General features: G+C 30.9%; 3 protein-coding genes across 6 annotated transcripts; all 3 read right to left on the bottom strand.

Moving 5' to 3' along the window:
- Nucleotides 1-6,741: 6,741 nt before the first annotated feature.
- Nucleotides 6,742-9,685, bottom strand: LOC145745624 (hatching enzyme 1.2-like). The gene is made up of 7 exons (XM_082563754.1): nt 9,574-9,685; nt 9,400-9,507; nt 9,144-9,266; nt 8,618-8,775; nt 8,355-8,490; nt 7,422-7,576; nt 6,742-7,143 (listed from the first exon to the last, which is right to left on the bottom strand). Exons 1-7 carry the CDS (start codon nt 9,677-9,679, stop codon nt 6,904-6,906), a joined length of 1,026 nt encoding a protein of 341 aa, XP_082419880.1. The 5' UTR covers nt 9,680-9,685; the 3' UTR covers nt 6,742-6,903.
- A 348-nt stretch (nt 9,686-10,033) lies between these two features.
- On the bottom strand, nt 10,034-12,628 carry LOC145745621 (hatching enzyme 1.2-like). Of its 4 annotated transcripts, none has more exons than XM_082563751.1 (7): nt 12,500-12,628; nt 12,328-12,408; nt 12,084-12,206; nt 11,545-11,699; nt 11,253-11,388; nt 10,922-11,076; nt 10,034-10,758 (listed from the first exon to the last, which is right to left on the bottom strand). In XM_082563751.1, exons 1-7 carry the CDS (start codon nt 12,507-12,509, stop codon nt 10,564-10,566), a joined length of 855 nt encoding a protein of 284 aa, XP_082419877.1. In that variant the 5' UTR covers nt 12,510-12,628; the 3' UTR covers nt 10,034-10,563. The 4 variants fall into 4 exon arrangements, with proteins under 4 accessions (XP_082419877.1, XP_082419875.1, XP_082419876.1 ...); XM_082563749.1 differs by having other exon boundaries at nt 12,328-12,435; nt 12,500-12,616; XM_082563750.1 differs by having other exon boundaries at nt 12,328-12,423; nt 12,500-12,555.
- A 393-nt stretch (nt 12,629-13,021) lies between these two features.
- On the bottom strand, nt 13,022-16,511 carry LOC145745648 (hatching enzyme 1.2-like). Its single transcript, XM_082563784.1, has 7 exons — nt 16,377-16,511; nt 16,201-16,308; nt 15,932-16,054; nt 15,386-15,543; nt 14,301-14,436; nt 13,890-14,044; nt 13,022-13,612 (listed from the first exon to the last, which is right to left on the bottom strand). Exons 1-7 carry the CDS (start codon nt 16,384-16,386, stop codon nt 13,355-13,357), a joined length of 948 nt encoding a protein of 315 aa, XP_082419910.1. The 5' UTR covers nt 16,387-16,511; the 3' UTR covers nt 13,022-13,354.
- Between the last annotated feature and the right edge of the window lie 680 nt (nt 16,512-17,191).

A 17,191-nucleotide genomic window follows, 5' to 3' on the forward strand; every position in this document is an offset into this window, starting at 1 on the left:
AACAAATTTAACTAACTTACTAGTTTACAAAAAATCGGGTCCGGTGGCAAAATAGGAACGGTCCTACTAAAAACAGCCCGGGAGCGACCGGCGACGACCGGCGACGACCGGGAGATAGAAGATGTATATTACGATGAAATAATGCCTATTTTATCAATATTTAGCTATTTTCTTAGCGACCGGGGGGTAGAGGATGTGTTATACGTACAACTAATGCTTAAAACACCATTATTTGGATATTTTCTTAGCGACCGGGGGGTAGAAGATGTGTTATACGTACAACTAATGCTTAAAACACCATTATTTGGATATTTTCTTAGCGACCGGGGGGTAGAGGGTGTGTTATACGTACAACTAATGCTTAAAACATCATTATTTGGATATTTTCTTAGCGACCGGGGGGTAGAGGATGTGTTATACGTACAACTAATGCTTAAAACACCATTATTTGGATATTTTCTTAGCGACCGGGGGGTAGAAGATGTGTTATACGTACAACTAATGCTTAAAACACCATTATTTGGATATTTTCTTAGCGACCGGGGGGTAGAGGGTGTGTTATACGTACAACTAATGCTTAAAACATCATTATTTGGATATTTTCTTGGCGACCGGGGGGTAGAGGATGTGTTATACGTACAACTAATGCTTAAAACATCATTATTTGGATATTTTCTTAGCGACCGGGGGGTAGAGGGTGTGTTATACGTACAACTAATGCTTAAAACACCATTATTTGGATATTTTCTTAGCGACCGGGGGGTAGAGGATGTGTTATACGTACAACTAATGTTTAAAACACCATTATTTGGATATTTTCTTAGCGACAGGGGGGTAGAGGGTGTGTTATACGTACAAATAATGCTTAAAACACCATTATTTGGATATTTTCTTAGCGACCGGGGGGTAGAGGGTGTGTTATACGTACAACTAATGCTTAAAACACCATTATTTGGATATTTTCTTAGCGACCGGGGGGTAGAGGGTGTGTTATACGTACAACTAATGCTTAAAACACCATTATTTGGATATTTTCTTAGCGACCGGGGGGTAGAGGATGTGTTATACGTACAACTGATGCTTAAAACACCATTATTTGGATATTTTCTTAGCGACCGGGGGGTAGAGGGTGTGTTATACGTACAACTAATGCTTAAAACACCATTATTTGGATATTTTCTTAGCGACCGGGGGGTAGAGGATGTGTTTTACGTACAACTGATGCTTAAAACATTATTATTTGGATATTTTTTTGACGACCGGGGGTAGGAGTTGGCTTATACGTACAACTAATGTTCAAAACATCATGTTTTAGCTATTGTATTAGCGACCAATTAAAACAGAAAAATACTTGGAAAGAAAACTGAAACAAAAAAATTCATTAAAAAAAGTTTGATTTTACATTAAAAATTATTTTGTACGAGACGATCTTGGCCTCTTCCTTTGATAAGGCTTCTTTGCAACCTTGGATTTTTTTGGCATTTTAAATTGCCCATCACTTGATATAACAATTTTGTTTTCTATTTGGTATCTTAATAATTTATTGAACCTTTTGTTTTTCTCTGCTTCAGAATATGACTCCCAAGTATATTTATTCACAACAACCCCTTTAATATGTTTTGAAACAATGTAATTTCCTTCGCCATAAATGGCTCTCTTCATATCGCATATTTGCAGGTCTGTTATTTTTTCCAATTTTTGTATTAGCCCGGGTAATTTAAGCACTTTCCAATCCGAAACCAATTTTAATATGTGGTTCATGGACTCTGCAGAGTTGTTTTTCCAATCTATCGGAGTATTTTTCTTTATGTGTGGTTCCCACACATTTTGTTTCAGCTTCTTAGTTAGATTTAGAAAATAAAAAAGAAACAGATCCTTTTCTTTGTTTTGGAACATTAAATTATATTGTTGTTGAAGAGACGTTTCAATAAATATAAACTCTTTCTCGGTTTTGGTATTTAGTAACCCATTCGGCCCAAAAATGTCACCGACTACCTTACGTAACTCCTGTCTGGTTGCACCGACTTTATTTTGTAAGTACCTTGTTAAATTTTCCTTTATGTGTTTTGTGCATAACACATGCTGAACGCCTGGAAAACAACTAGCAAGGGCCTTTCGAAGGCCCTTTTCGTCATCAGTGCCAAAAAAAACATTTTTTAAATGTTGTCCCTTCACAAAAATTTTGCACTGTACATGACTGAAAAAAAACGCATTATTGCTATTAAGAAATTTTAAAAAGCTAAATAATTTTTTTTTTAGTTTAACTAACAGTCGCCAAACTAGAATACATTTACCTAAAAAATCGGTGGTAAGTTTCATAGGATCCATCCCAATGTAGATATAGTGGTCCCATGACAATAGGCGGGTCATTTGTAACTGCTCTGACGAGATTGGGGTGTTGATAAACCATTACCGTTACAAATACTGGACCCAAGTTGAAAGTTCTATCAACTCCAACAATGAGGGGAAAAGGCGACGTCGATAAAAATAAATTTTGAAGATCAGTCATTTGCTCATTTTTATATACTACAATTGAAGGTGGTTGTTTATTTGTGTGAATTATCTCTTGAATGTAATCACTTTCGTGAAAAATGGATAGGATATGTTGCATATCATCTGCAACATTTGAGCATTTTTGACCAGCCGGCCTATTTAATAAATTCGCCTGATACTTGGCATTTTGAACCTGTTTTAAATCTCTGGGTGCGTTTTCAAAATCAGTAATAACCATTTCTTGATATATATTTCTTGGTATGTTTGCTGACACAACCCGTTCCTTAACTTCATCCATTGTGTTTTTTGGTGTACGAATGTACTTTCTTATATCACTTTTTTGATTTCCGTGGGGTGTATGACCGGGAAATATGCCCATGTATTCAATTACTGCGATATGCTTTTGTTCAACTCCTGCTGGAAATTTATCTACATATGATATTCTTCGTTTGTACAATTCGTTGTTTTTAGATTTTGAATAGATTCTACGTAAACATAATATTTCACTTTCACAAGGTTGAGGATCAACTTGTATTCGTTTCTTTTGTATTATCGTCCAATATTTTTCATTTTTCTTTTCAACATACTGAAAATGAAAATTTTTGTAAACAAAATAGTGTTTTTTATTAGAAAACTTAATGAAAGCTCCGCTGTCGTCTTCGAAGCGATTGCATTTGCCGTTAGATTTTCTTTTCGCATTATCATCATTGTAGATCAAATAAAATACATTATCTTTTCTTCCTTTAGGAACTGAATTTAAAACCTGTGCAGACAATGTATTTGTAGTTAAATAGTTTAACAAATCATCGGTCTCTAAAAATTTATTAAATAGAAGTTTATTTAGTAAGTTAACACGCGAGTTACGTTCTATATTATTATCCTCTTGCATTTTTGGCATGTCACTTTCTTCTTGTTCGCAGTCCATGTTTTATTTTTAGGAATTGGTATTTTTCCCCCGCATTTAGTCCATAAAATCGAAATTGAATATGACGAACTTTGAGGGGCTAAGTCAGGGTAAACCGTCTTGCATAACAACTCGTATGCCAAATCGTTCGTTCCATTACATGGCGGGTAAATTGAGCGGATGGGTAAATTGATAACCTGTGCAAGTGCAACTATGGTGTAGAATGTAGATGGATGAAAACCCACACAAAGAAGCACAATCCATAAGTGAATCGCGAAAATTTGGGGAAACCAAGAATATTTTTGATGTTTTTTCATGTTTTGTTAAATATTCCTCTTGTTGAAACACTTGTAAACATGCGCGAACTCTTAGTTCTACGCTCATTGACTCATTTCCACATAGACATATGGAAACGGCATTAAAAAGACAGCTTCCATTTGGTGTTGTGCGAACAGCCAATTTACCGACATTATACTCGCATATTTCAAGTATATGCTGGGAATAAATATCGGTTTGTAGATTATCTGTGGAAAAAGATCTATCGGGCATTTTAAAATCAATATTTACAAGAATCTTCTCACGTTCTAAAGAAGTTACTAGATCTTCCCACCCTGCCAGCCTTGCCTGAAATAAATTTTTTGATCTTTAGTTTTTTTTAATTAAAAAACATAAAAGTTTTGCTGTTTTAACTTTTTTTGTAATATAATTAAATCTTGTAAGTATTTGTCCTTAAATAAGTAAGTTTAATTTGGTCCTTAAATAAGTTTTTGTCCTTAAATAAGTAAGTTTAATTCGGTATTTTTAAGTAAAGTTAGGCCTATTCAATTTACGTATAGCTTTTTTTCAATAACCGTTTTGTAGTTTAAAAAATTGTTTATTTTACTTATTTGTACCTGGTTTAGCCTCATAAGACTCATACTGTAGTCAAACGCCCCTTTGTTATTTTTGCAACAATCTCTGCATATGTATGGCTTGGAATTTTTTAGAGACAGACGCTTAAATTCCGCCGGTTTTAATTTTTCGCACAAAGCGTGAAACCAGTTTATGCAAATTTCGCATAAAATGCCATCAAATTGGCAACTATTCTTGCACATTGGACAAAGCCATTTTTTCATCGTTTTCTTTAATTTATTCATTATTAATCTAATGCTTTAAATAATAAAATTAGTTATGCTTTTAAGTCGGGTGCTTTATATTAAATTGCGCAATCCATTTCTTTTAAAATAAACTAAAGTTTTAAATCTGGTACTAGATAATTTTCTGTAAACCTAGATCTAACTTTCTATCAGTTTGTGACAAGCAAACTGATTTATTTATGTTTTTTTAATTCATTTTTTGTCAGGTTGTAAATTATTTAATTCCCAACCTCCCTTAAGCCAGTAAAACAGAATAACAAGATAATTTATCATCCGAAAAAAATTTTACCAGAAAGTCACCGCTTTTATTATGCCGTCATAATGTTGCAAAGATTGCAAAATTTTATAACAATAAAAATATATTTTCGTTTTATAACAATAAAAATATATTTTGATAATGTTTTAAGCATTAGTTGTACGTATAACACACCCTCTACCCCCCGGTCGCTAAGAAAATATCCAAATAATGGTGTTTTAAGCATTAGTTGTACGTATAACACACCCTCTACCCCCCGGTCGCTAAGAAAATATCCAAATAATGGTGTTTTAAGCATTAGTTGTACGTATAACACACCCTCTACCCCCCGGTCGCTAAGAAAATATCCAAATAATGGTGTTTTAAGCATTAGTTGTACGTATAACACACCCTCTACCCCCCGGTCGCTAAGAAAATATCCAAATAATGGTGTTTTAAGCATTAGTTGTACGTATAACACACCCTCTACCCCCCGGTCGCTAAGAAAATATCCAAATAATGGTGTTTTAAGCATTAGTTGTACGTATAACACACCCTCTACCCCCCGGTCGCTAAGAAAATATCCAAATAATGGTGTTTTAAGCATTAGTTGTACGTATAACACATCCTCTATCCCCCGGTCGCTAAGAAAATATCCAAATAATGGTGTTTTAAGCATTAGTTGTACGTATAACACATCCTCTACCCCCCGGTCGCTAAGGAAATATCCAAATAATGGTGTTTTAAGCATTAGTTGTACGTATAACACACCCTCTACCCCCCGGTCGCCAAGGAAATAGACAATTAATGATGTTTTAAGCATTAGTTGTACGTATAACACACCCTCTACCCCCCGGTCGCTAAGAAAATATCCAAATAATGGTGTTTTAAGCATTAGTTGTACGTATAACACACCCTCTACCCCCCGGTCGCTAAGGAAATATCCAATTAATGGTGTTTTAAGCATTAGTTGTACGTATAACACACCCTCTACCCCCCGGTCGCTAAGGAAATATCCAATTAATGGTGTTTTAAGCATTAGTTGTACGTATAACACACCCTCTACCCCCCGGTCGCTAAGGAAATATCCAATTAATGGTGTTTTAAGCATTAGTTGTACGTATAACACATCCTCTACCCCCCGGTCGCTAAGAAAATATCCAATTAATAGTGTTTTAAGCATCAGTTGTACGTATAACACACCCTCTACCCCCCGGTCGCTAAGAAAATATCCAAATAATGGTGTTTTAAGCATTAGTTGTACGTATAACACACCCTCTACCCCCTGGTCGCTAAGAAAATATCCAAATAATAGTGTTTTAAGCATTAGTTGTACGTATAACACATCCTCTATCCCCCGGTCGCTAAGAAAATATCCAATTAATAGTGTTTTAAGCATTAGTTGTACGTATAACACATCCTCTATCCCCGGTCGCTTAGAAAATAGCTAAATATTGATAAAATAGGCATTATTTCATCGTAATATACATCTTCTACCTCCCGGTCGTTGCCGGTCGTCGCCGGTCGTTGCCGGTCGCTCCCGGGCTGTTTTTAGTAGGACCCAAATAGGAAGTCTAAAAATTACTTTTTCTCAGTCAGCAAGCCAACGTAAACACAGAAAGTTACACTACTAACTAATGACTAACTGACTAATCAGCTAAACACCCAATTGCCCAAGCAGCCAAGTACCAAAGTTCATATGTTTTCAATCTGTAAATTGAATAACCCATGTCTACCGTATCCACCTTTCTAGAAAAACATAATGTAGTGTAATGTGCCTGTCGCTGTCTTACTAACTGACCAAGAATAGTTAAGCTAGGGTAATATGTTTAAAACTTCAAATCCATGATTATGTATCACACACCGCAATGGGCGAGATAAAAATACAAAGTGAGAAGTAAAAAACCATTTTCTCCATTTAACAGAAACGACTTCTAGAAGTAAATACTTTCAATAGTTTTTTTTTATTTTAAATTAAAGTTTTAAAATAATAAAAATAAACTGCTTGTTACTTTAATGACAACAGTTTATTTCTAATTCAATAGTTTTTTTGTAACAATTTATATTTTTTTAAACATTTAATACTGGTTTAATAATTTTTGTCGCAAATGTAAAACATTTTCATTTATAATAAGTTATTTTACGATAAAAATAGTATAAATATTGCAAATGGTAATTATATGCAAAATGTAAGGTTTGTATTTCAACTGTTCGCAATTTGAAGAATCGGGTGGTATACTACTTCTGATAGTTTCAGCAATTGTGGTTGTTAGTGTTGTTGTCGTAGTTGTTGTTGACGATGTTGTTGTTGTTGTTGTGCGCAAATCATATAAAGCCCTTAGTTGAGAAATGTCGTAAACAGACATACCATTTCTCTAACAGATTAAAAAATACAACAGTAAACTAAGTTATAACATTGTATAAAACAGGATATAAGATGTTTAAAGCGGAACTTGTAGGTTTACAGAACGTGGGTTCTAACAAGGTAGATAGCCTGCTTATTGAATGAATAGACATAGTAAAATTACCCTTCTAAATTTAAAATTGTAACTTAATTTCACAGTTATTTATTTTCGTAACACCTTGAACTGAATTAATATTTAAATTTATTGTCTGTAAATTTAAATTATAACAGTTATAAACATGTACGTACATTTGCCTCAATGATACCTCCGTCTGTAGTTGTTATAACAGGTATGTTAGTATCCATTGCAAAGTCGTAACTTCCATAATGCATAACTGAACCATAATCATATGGAGATTCGCCCAAACGAATTTGTTGGTTTATTAAAAAATTGTGTTCAAGACCTATAATATTTTAACAAAATGAACACTTTTCTATTAAAATTGTGTTTTTAAATTACTACTAATTATAATTCGTCAAGATAAATTCAGCGTAGTTTAACGAAAACGTTTTCTTGTGTAAAGCCTGGAGGTTTAGTGCCCATAATTGACGTATCTTTTTAATTGTGATTTGTTGCCTCGAACTTAATTCAAATGATTTTGCGTGGCGCTGATGTTAAGTTAGTTTTTGCTTAGTAGCAGTTCGGCGTAAACAGTTTATGTAGTAAATTCATTTTAGTGTTTTTTTATAAGGTTTTATGTGTGTAATATTGTCCGTTATAGTGTTTAGCATAGAACAGTCTACCTACCTGTTTTAATTAACACAATTATAGAGAACAGAGTTAGCTAGATTTGTTTTTACAGAGAATTTAGTACTAGATTGTATCGTCCTAACAAACCGTTCAGGGTGAGGGAAAAATACAATTAGAATAAAACCTTTATTATAACGCCATCTAAACGTTAGGCTAAGTTATAGTACGATCAAACTTTTTTCGTGACAGTAGCTTAAGCACTGCTGGTAAAGTTTTCATTACTTTGTGATAAAAACTTACTGCAATGCCTATGTTATAACAAAGCATAATTAATTTACAATTATTTAAAGCCGTCTTTACTAAAAACATGGTTTGAAAATTATTAAAAACATGGGATTTAAAGTTTTATGATTTTGCCCTTTTCTGGTCTTACATAAACGACACAAACATAGATTTTGTTAGATGTAAGCCTACAAATTTACATCAATCACCAGAAATTATGTTGTCAGTATTAATTTGAACAAATTGATCTCGATCAGGTCTGCTCTGCTCATGCCAAAATCCTAAAGCGTGCATCATTTCGTGTATAACAATTCCTTTGGTCCAGCATCCTGATGATAGATTGATCTAAAAATGGTAATATCTGGTATTTAAATATTGTTAAGAACCTCATATAATAAAGTTATATGTTTTAAATAAGTTAACTCAATCGATTGTTTACGAATTATTTTATGTCAAAAGTTTTAGTATTTACAGTTTGGTTTCCCCCTATTCTTCCAACATATGAATTGCATCCTCCTGTACCAACTTGAAACAAAATATAATCTTCTTCGTTCGTTCGCAACAGAAATACAATATCAGTCAGCAGAAGGAAGTCCGAAACTGCACCATTTATTGCCTCAATTCCAGTATCTTTTTAAGAAAATTTTTTTTTTATTCTGTATGCAAATATCATTTGTTATATATGAAATACCCCGATTTATTCGTTAACATTACATATGATTATAAAATTATGTGTAGGCACAGATTCCCTGATCTAAATATGTAAATCATGGAATCGATACCCTGCGTTAAAAAAAGAATGCTTGTATAGACTTGTCCTACTTCTCTTGGTAAGGCGAAGTCACATTTACAAACTTTGTTAGCCTACTGCGCATTTTTATTAAAAAACCTAATACAAAATACTACACAATACCAAATTTGGAAACTAAATTCAAGACAAATTTAATTAAAAAATTGTAACAAATATTATTACAACACTTTGCATGTTAGCCAATTACCCCCAAATCCAGATTCTATAACATAAGGTACAAGAAGTCTTCCTTCTTGGTTTCGATTTGACCATAACAATCTCTCAATTGATGTCTCCCCTCTTAAAACACGATTAACTATATCACTGCCATCTAAAAATACAAACTTTTTAAAACATAAAATACCAATTACAAAACAAATAAACTATGATTTTTAATGCTGTTATAATTAAGTATTCATTTAAAAACATAGTTATGTAAAGTAAAAAAAAAAATTGCGTCTTACGTCCATGTTTTATGTTGATAGTATTTTCATTTTCTTCAGTAGTTTCAAAATCTACAGATTTTCCTGTTGCTATCCGAGCCACCACTATAAGTGCAATCAGGCCAAACACTGACATAAGAAAAAACAATAAAGACCATATGGTAACCTTAGACAACTTATGTTTATTTTACATACCTGAATTCATATTAAACTTTCTTGTGTTAAGGCTTTCGAAATGCTTAATATTAACAATACTTGACAAATTCAAAATGCCTAACTCATGCCAAAACCACTTACTCATTTCGTTATAAAGGCAACATAATACTTTATTCAAAACTTTTAAAATAAATATTATTACTAAATAGCACAAAGAATCCTTAATTCAAAAGAAACCCGAGACTTACGTTGCGTGATTAAAAATTCCAAGTTTTCTCATAAAGAAAAATAACATATAAACATTGCATTCTTTTCTGAAACAACATTTATGAACTTCTAAAAAATTCGGCTGACAAATTAAATCATGGGCAGGTAAAATATTTTTATTTTTTAAATTGTATTTAGTGAGTATTCCAGCAGAACAGTCGTGTTAATCAAAACTCGCTAAATTGTAATCATAACCTGTCCAATGATTAAATCTACCTAATGTTATCTGTACAAGCGGATTTTATTTAGAGTTAAAATGACAAAGAATACAAAATAAATGCTACACAAAAGTGTAATACAAAACGCAAACTACTAAGTATTTGTTTAACAAATTAAGTATAATATCGCAAATCTAAGGTTATAAACTTTATTTTAAACTTTAAATATTTGTGAGTTTTTACGTCCAGCATACTGACTAAAATTTATCCGGTGTTAAAAGCAAGACACAAAAAAGGGCGGTTCAAAACAATAAAGGATCAAGTCAAATATTACAGAATAAAACACCGAAGCATACTAAAAGTGACCTTTTACTAGTTAATTAATTTTCAAAACTTTAATAAAATCTGTAATAGATAAAACAAGAGCAACGACTTCTATAGGCTAAATACTTTATGCAAACTATTGAAAAATTGATTTCAATTGATCAACAATTATTTGTAATACAACATTTTTATATTAATATATATAAACCACTTTTTATCACTTCTCTAGTTTTATCGCAACTAAAAATAATTTAAATTTATTTTTTTTATTTTTTTTTTATTAAAAAAAATAAAAAAATGTATAAACGTTGCAGATAGTAAGTATAAATAGTAAGTCATGATTACAATTTAACTGTTTGCTGTTAGAAGGTTGAAATGTTGTGGTTGTTGTCGCTGTTGTTGTTGTTGTTGTTGTTATTGGCAAATCATACAAAGCCTTCACTTGAGAAATGTCGAGTGCAGATAAACCAAGTCTCTAAACGAAAAAAGGTGTTGAATGTTGTACAATTTAGAGAAATAAAAAAGTTGTTGTATTTTAATCAATAAAAAGTCATTTTCTGTAAATATATGTTTTAATAAAATATTCAACTTCCCTGTCCTTACATTTTTAATTAACCTAGCTATTATTTTATATATACATTGGGCACAATAATTTCTTCGTCTCTAGTCGTAATAGTGGGACTGCTATCATCTATGGCAAAGTCGTAACTTCCATAATGCATAACAGAACCATAATCATACGGTGAGTCGCTTAAACGTATTTCATTGCGTATTTCAAAGGCAAACACATACTCTATAATTGTAATTCGTGTTTAGACAACAAAACATTTAAAAAGCAACTATTTTATTAAAACAATGAAAAAAAAAATTTAACTTTTTTTTAAACAGTTTAAGAATTTAAAACACAATTTAAAACTTTCAAAAGACATTTGAATTTATTTATTTGCTATACTAGTTTTGGTTCTTAACTGGAAATAATGTTGTCAGTATTAATTCGAACAAATTGATCTCGATCAGGTCTGCTCTGCTCATGCCAAAATCCTAAAGCGTGCATTATTTCGTGTATAACAACTCCTTTGGTCCAACACCCTGGCGCTAGGTTTATCTTAATATGTAAAAAACTGTTAAATAAATATAGATTAAAACTGTATGTTATAAATTTATATGTTTTAGTAAGTTAACTTAACTTTTTTTTAACTATCGTTAACAATTTATTATAAATTATTTAATGCAAAAAGTGTAAGATTGTGTAAGTATTCACAGTTTGATTGCCTCCTATTCTTCCTACATATGAATTGCACCCGCTACCAACTTGAAACGAAATATAATCTTCTTCATTTGTACGGAACACAAATATAATATCAGTCAACAACAAGAAGTCCGAAATTGCATTATTTATTGCCTCAATTCCAGTATCTTTTAAAGTTACAAATTTTATTATAAGTACAATCATTTATAAGTTGACACAATACTTCGATTTTAAATTACTTGATACATTTTAGATTTTCTTATTATGTCTAATTACGTTTGGGTTAAAAAAATGCAAATGCATGTTGCAAACTAATCTACAAATCTAAATATGTAATTTATCAAATTAACCAATGGGTTAATATGTAATCTAGTATGAACATGTCTCGTTTTATATGATTTGGAAAAGTCACTTTTAAAATTTAATTCACTGTACATTCGTTCTTATTTTATTAAGAAACCCAATATAAAACACACTACCTAAAAATTTAAACTTAACGGCTAAGTATTTAATTGAATCAATTACATTATACTAGTCTACTATTCAATTACCACCAAATCCAGATTGTATAACATAAGGTACAAGAAGTTTTCCTTCTTGATTTCGACTTAACCATAAGAGTCTTTCCTCTGATGTTACTCCTTTTGCATTACGACTAATTATATCACTACCATCTATAAATATAGACTTAAATAAACATGTAATACCAATATTAAATATACAACAAATAAACTAATATTATTAAAAATTCGCTTTAAAATATAATTGTGTAATGTAGCAAAAATCTGCTCTTACGTCCATATTTCATATTGATGATATTTTCATTTTCTTCAGTAGTTTCAAAGTTTACAGATTTTCCCATTGCTATTTGAGCTACTGTTATAAATATAACTAGGCCAATCACTGACATAAAAAAACAATAAAAATTTTATGGTAACCTTAGACAACTTATGTCTATTTTACATACCTGAATTCATGCTGAATTTTCTTGTGTTAAGGGTTTCGAAATGCTTAGTTTTAATAAGACTACACAGAATCAAAGATACTAACTAATGTCAAAACGTGTCACTTATTTTGCTATGATAGCAACATGATACTTTATTCAAAACTTTTAAAATAAATATTATTACTAAATAGAACAAAGAACCCTTAAGCTCAAAAGAAACCCGAGACTCACGTTGCGTGATTAAAAATTTTCAAATTTTCGCATGGAAAAATAACAACAAACATTTCAATATTTTCTGAAATAACAATATAATTTTCGAACAATTTCAATTACCTGGCAAATTAAACCATGGGTTAAATATATATTTTTACACTGTCTTAAAAGAACATAAAAAATGTTGTTCAACGGGAAGTAAAAGACAATTTGTATTTACAGTGTACTGGAAATGTAACACGAAGAAATAATAATACTGAAACACCAGTAGAAAATTGTAGTCTAGATTAGCCTTAGTACCTGCAGAGTTTAATAAGATATCAATGTTGATAGATTGAATATGTTTTAATTCAATAAATATCATTTTTTTACAACCAAACAACAACTAAAGTACAAAAACAAATAAAAACAAAAGGGAATTTCGCAAACGCCTTATAATTATTTTCACGTCGGTTCGCAGGATTTTTACAATTTTCATATTTACAAATTTTAATTGTTAAATAAATAATAAAAATTTAAACGTATTTTTTTCAATTAAAAAAAAGGTTAAAATTTATGGATTTAAATATGCTTCTTTATTTAAAATTACAAAATGCATATTGCAGGCCCTTCAAATGTTTAAAACTGATTTAATAATTTCTGTTGTAAATGCAATAAGTTATTTTAATATAAAAAAATAATACAAATATTCCAAAAGGTGAATATAAGCAAAATGTAAGGATTGTGTTTTAACTGCTCGCAATTGGAAGAGTCAGTCGTTGATTCAACGGTGGTGGTTGTTGGCGTTGTTGTCGTTGTCACTGTTGTTGTTAATGGTGTTGTTGTTGTTGTTGTTGTTGTTGTTGTTGTTGTTGTTGTTGTTTCGGGCAAATCATACAAAGCCCTCAGTTGAGAAATATCGTAAACAGATAGGCCTCTTCTCTAAAGTATTAAAAATACAACAGTAAAGTGAGTTATAACATATTGTATAGCACAGGATATAAGATATTTTAAATAGATCTTGTAGACTGCAAGACTGTTATTAGGCAAGTTAAGTAGCCTATTGATTTAATGGATACCCCTTCCTAGAGGAATCGTTGGTCAATTCTTAAAATTGTAACCTCCAATTTGAAAATTGTTAACTTTTGTAACAATTTGTTTTTATTTAATATTCAGTTTCTGCTTATTTTAAAATATTTGGGTTATTTTTTAAACATACATTTGCCACAATAATATCTCCGTCTGTAGTTGTTATAACAGGTATGTTAGTATTCATTGCGAAGTCGTAACTCCCATAATGCATAACTGAACCATAATCATAGGAAGAGCCGCTCAAACGAATTTGATCGATTTTAAAAAAATTGTGTTCTAAACCTGTAAATTTAAATCGTGTTTAAATATTTTATTAAAATAACCAGTTTTATATTATGATTGTGTTTTTTTATGAGTAATGTAATTTGGCATTGCGATTTGAGTGTTAACACAGCTGCAACTTTCGTTATTCAGTTTATCAAAAACATAATTTTATTAGGTTAACTTAATTATTTTTACTTTACATAGTTACGTTTTTTCTCGTCTCTATTTAAACATAGACTTTGTTAGATGTAAACTACGAATTTACTTTAATCACCGGAAATTATGTTGTCAGTATTAATTTGAACAAATTGATCTCGATCAGGTCTGCTCTGCTCATGAAAAAATCCTAAAGCGTGCATTATTTCGTGTATAACAATTCCTTTGGTCCAGCATCCTGATGATAGATTAATCTAAAAATAACATGAAGCTGTTTAGTAAGTATAGTAACGAACCCTATGTAATACGTTTTGTTGTTAAAGTGTGAGGCTTAGGTTTTTAATCTGGGTTGGGCGAGTATTGTGGCATTGGTGCGGCTGGATCCCAAAACCTTACGGCTCGTTGTCTGATATCATGATCGTTACAACACACTACCCGTACACAAACGATGCTTCAAAATACTCTTAAGTTACGTTTTTTGATAGCCTTAAAGTTTTATAATGATTTAAGGTAATTTTACTTTATTAAAAGTTTTTATAGTTTAAATTGTATTTAGTATTCGGTATAACAAATCTAAACATAACGTAAAAAATGTTTAATAAAATAATTGCATTGGTTATTTTGTTAAGGTAAGCAATTTTTCGGATAAAAGGCAAACCAAAGCGTTAAGTAAACTAAAACTAGGACATTTGAATAGTTTTTGTCATAAGTTCGCCTACCAGTTAAATGAATTAAGACGGCAGTAACCTAAACAGTGTAACTGGCAGTCTTTTAGTTGCCTATATGGAACTGTAAAACCACTTAGTTTTACTTAAAGTTATAACCAGGCAGTAAGAAACCTAACGCTATTGGCCCTATTTATGACAATTTTTGATTAATTTGATCGGGCACGTAAAGTTTTCTAACCAAAACAATTTTACCTAATTTACCTCTGAAAAATATTTTAATACGACTGGTAAATCAATTGTTATGATTTGATAACCTACTAAAATAACGACTAAATGTATTTGCAAATTATTTAAACAGTAAAAGTTTTAAATTAAGATAGCCAACTGACTACACCACTAAATTTCTAAATTAAAACTTACAACAACACATAAGGAAATATTAACCGAAGTTGTATAGGCCTGATTCACACTGTTTTACTTAATTTTATTTGATTTGATTTTTGAATTGCTTTAAATCAAAAATTTTATTATTTACAGTTTGAATGCCTCCTTGTCTTCCAACATATGAATAACATCCCCCTCTACCAGCTTGAAACGAAATATAATCTTCTTCATTCGTTCGCAACAGGAATACAATATTAGCCAGCAACAGGAAGTCCGAAACTGCATCATTTATTGCTTTAATTCCAGTACCTTTTTAGGTGAAAAAAGTTATAAGTAGTTTTATATGCAACAGGTTCTTGTACTATACGCCATACCCCGATTTTAACTAATTTTAAAACATTTTTGATTTTCCTATTATGTCTACGTTACGTTTTGTTTAAAAATAGTGTTGTATTTCGTAGATCAATTCCCGTAATCTAATCTTGAAATTGATACCCATGAGTTAAATATATGGAATGCTAGTATGGACCTGTTCTGCTTTCCTTGTTTGAGCGAAGTCACTTGTATTTACTACGCACTTGTTTTTATTTGATCAAAAAACTTAATGTAAAACAAACTACTTCAACGAAAATTTTAACTAAACGATTAATTTTTTAAATTAAAATAATAACAATATAGTAGTCTATTATCCAATTACCACCAAATCCAGGTTCTATAACATAAGGTACAAGAAGTTTTCCTTCTTGGTTTTTACTTGGCCATAAGAGGGTTTGATTTGACGTTTCTCCCCTTGCTACACGACTAATTATATCACCAACACCTTTACATAGAGAATTTATAAAGTAATGATCATAAAATGCCAATACTGATTATAAAACAAATAAACTGTAATTTTTTTTTAATAAGGTTAAAATTAAACATTCATTTAACATTAAAATGTAATGTAAAAAAAAATTTGCGTCTCACGTCCATATTTCATATTGATGGTATTTTCATTTTCCTCAGTAGTTTTAAAATTTACAGATTTTCCTGTTGCTATTCGAGCCACCACTATAAGTGCAATCAGGCTAAACACTAACATAACAAAAAAATCAATATAGATTTTATGGTAACCTTAGACAACTTATATTTATTTTAAATACCTGTTTTCATTCTTTTTTTGTGGTAAACCTTTTAAAAATCTCACTTTTAATTCGACTACACAGAGTTTAAGATACCAACTAGTGCCAAAACTACTTACGCATTTTGTTATGAAGCAATATGATAATGAATTTAAATCGTCTTAAAATAAATATTGTTTTAAAGAACTCTTGCGCCAGAAAGCACAAAGAACCATTGCGCCAAAAAAAAACTCGATAACACGTGGCGTAATTTAAATTTCCTATGTATTGTGGCGTTATTTATATTGTAACGGGTTTTGTTATAAAATCATTCAATTTTATTATGTAATCACAGTTGTATTAACTTAATTGTTCTTATTTAAATAGAATTCAAGGTTAAACACAATACATATATACAATAACGCAATATAATATAATATCCCTATTCCAAATTTAACTAAAAGATTATACTAAACTATCAGATCAAAAGCATACACTAAAAGTACCAACACTTTACAAAAACGATAAGAAAAGTGGCTCATAGATAAGGTAAATCAGAGCCATAAGGTAAGTTAGAGCCCCCGAGGAAGTGTTAGCGTCAAAAAGCGCACAAAGTTCCTCCCTTCCCAATATTTAAATAAGAAGATAATCAATACAATACATAAGCGATATACATTAAAACTACATAAACATTAACACGCACCACATAATACAAATAATAAAACGATAATCAAAATGCGAACTTTATAAAGACGAAACAACAACCATTTAACGAAGAGAAATAATGATATATACAACGATAATAATAAAACAATGAAGTAAATACGATAACAATATTAAATATATATTTATAAAGG

The sequence above is a fragment of the Corella eumyota genome, chromosome 3 (genome assembly GCF_963082875.1).
Source record: "Corella eumyota chromosome 3, kaCorEumy4.1, whole genome shotgun sequence".
Lineage (NCBI taxonomy): Eukaryota > Metazoa > Chordata > Ascidiacea > Phlebobranchia > Corellidae > Corella > Corella eumyota.

Coding starts and splice junctions, on each gene's coding strand:
- LOC145745621 (XM_082563749.1), bottom strand. Junction 12,207..12,327: donor CATCAATATGAAATATGGAC/GTAAGAGCAGAT, acceptor CTATATTTATAG/ATGGTAGTGATATAATTAGT. Junction 11,700..12,083: donor TATACAATCTGGATTTGGTG/GTAATTGAATAG, acceptor TAACTTTAAAAG/ATACTGGAATTGAGGCAATA.
- LOC145745624 (XM_082563754.1), bottom strand. CDS start 9,679: ATGAGTAAGTGGTTTTGGCATGAGTTAGGCATTTTGAATTTGTCAAGT. Junction 9,267..9,399: donor TATCAACATAAAACATGGAC/GTAAGACGCAAT, acceptor TTGTATTTTTAG/ATGGCAGTGATATAGTTAAT. Junction 8,491..8,617: donor GAATAGGGGGAAACCAAACT/GTAAATACTAAA, acceptor TACCATTTTTAG/ATCAATCTATCATCAGGATG.
- LOC145745648 (XM_082563784.1), bottom strand. Junction 15,544..15,931: donor TATAGAACCTGGATTTGGTG/GTAATTGGATAA, acceptor TCACCTAAAAAG/GTACTGGAATTAAAGCAATA. Junction 13,613..13,889: donor GAGATATTATTGTGGCAAAT/GTATGTTTAAAA, acceptor TTAATACTTTAG/AGAAGAGGCCTATCTGTTTA.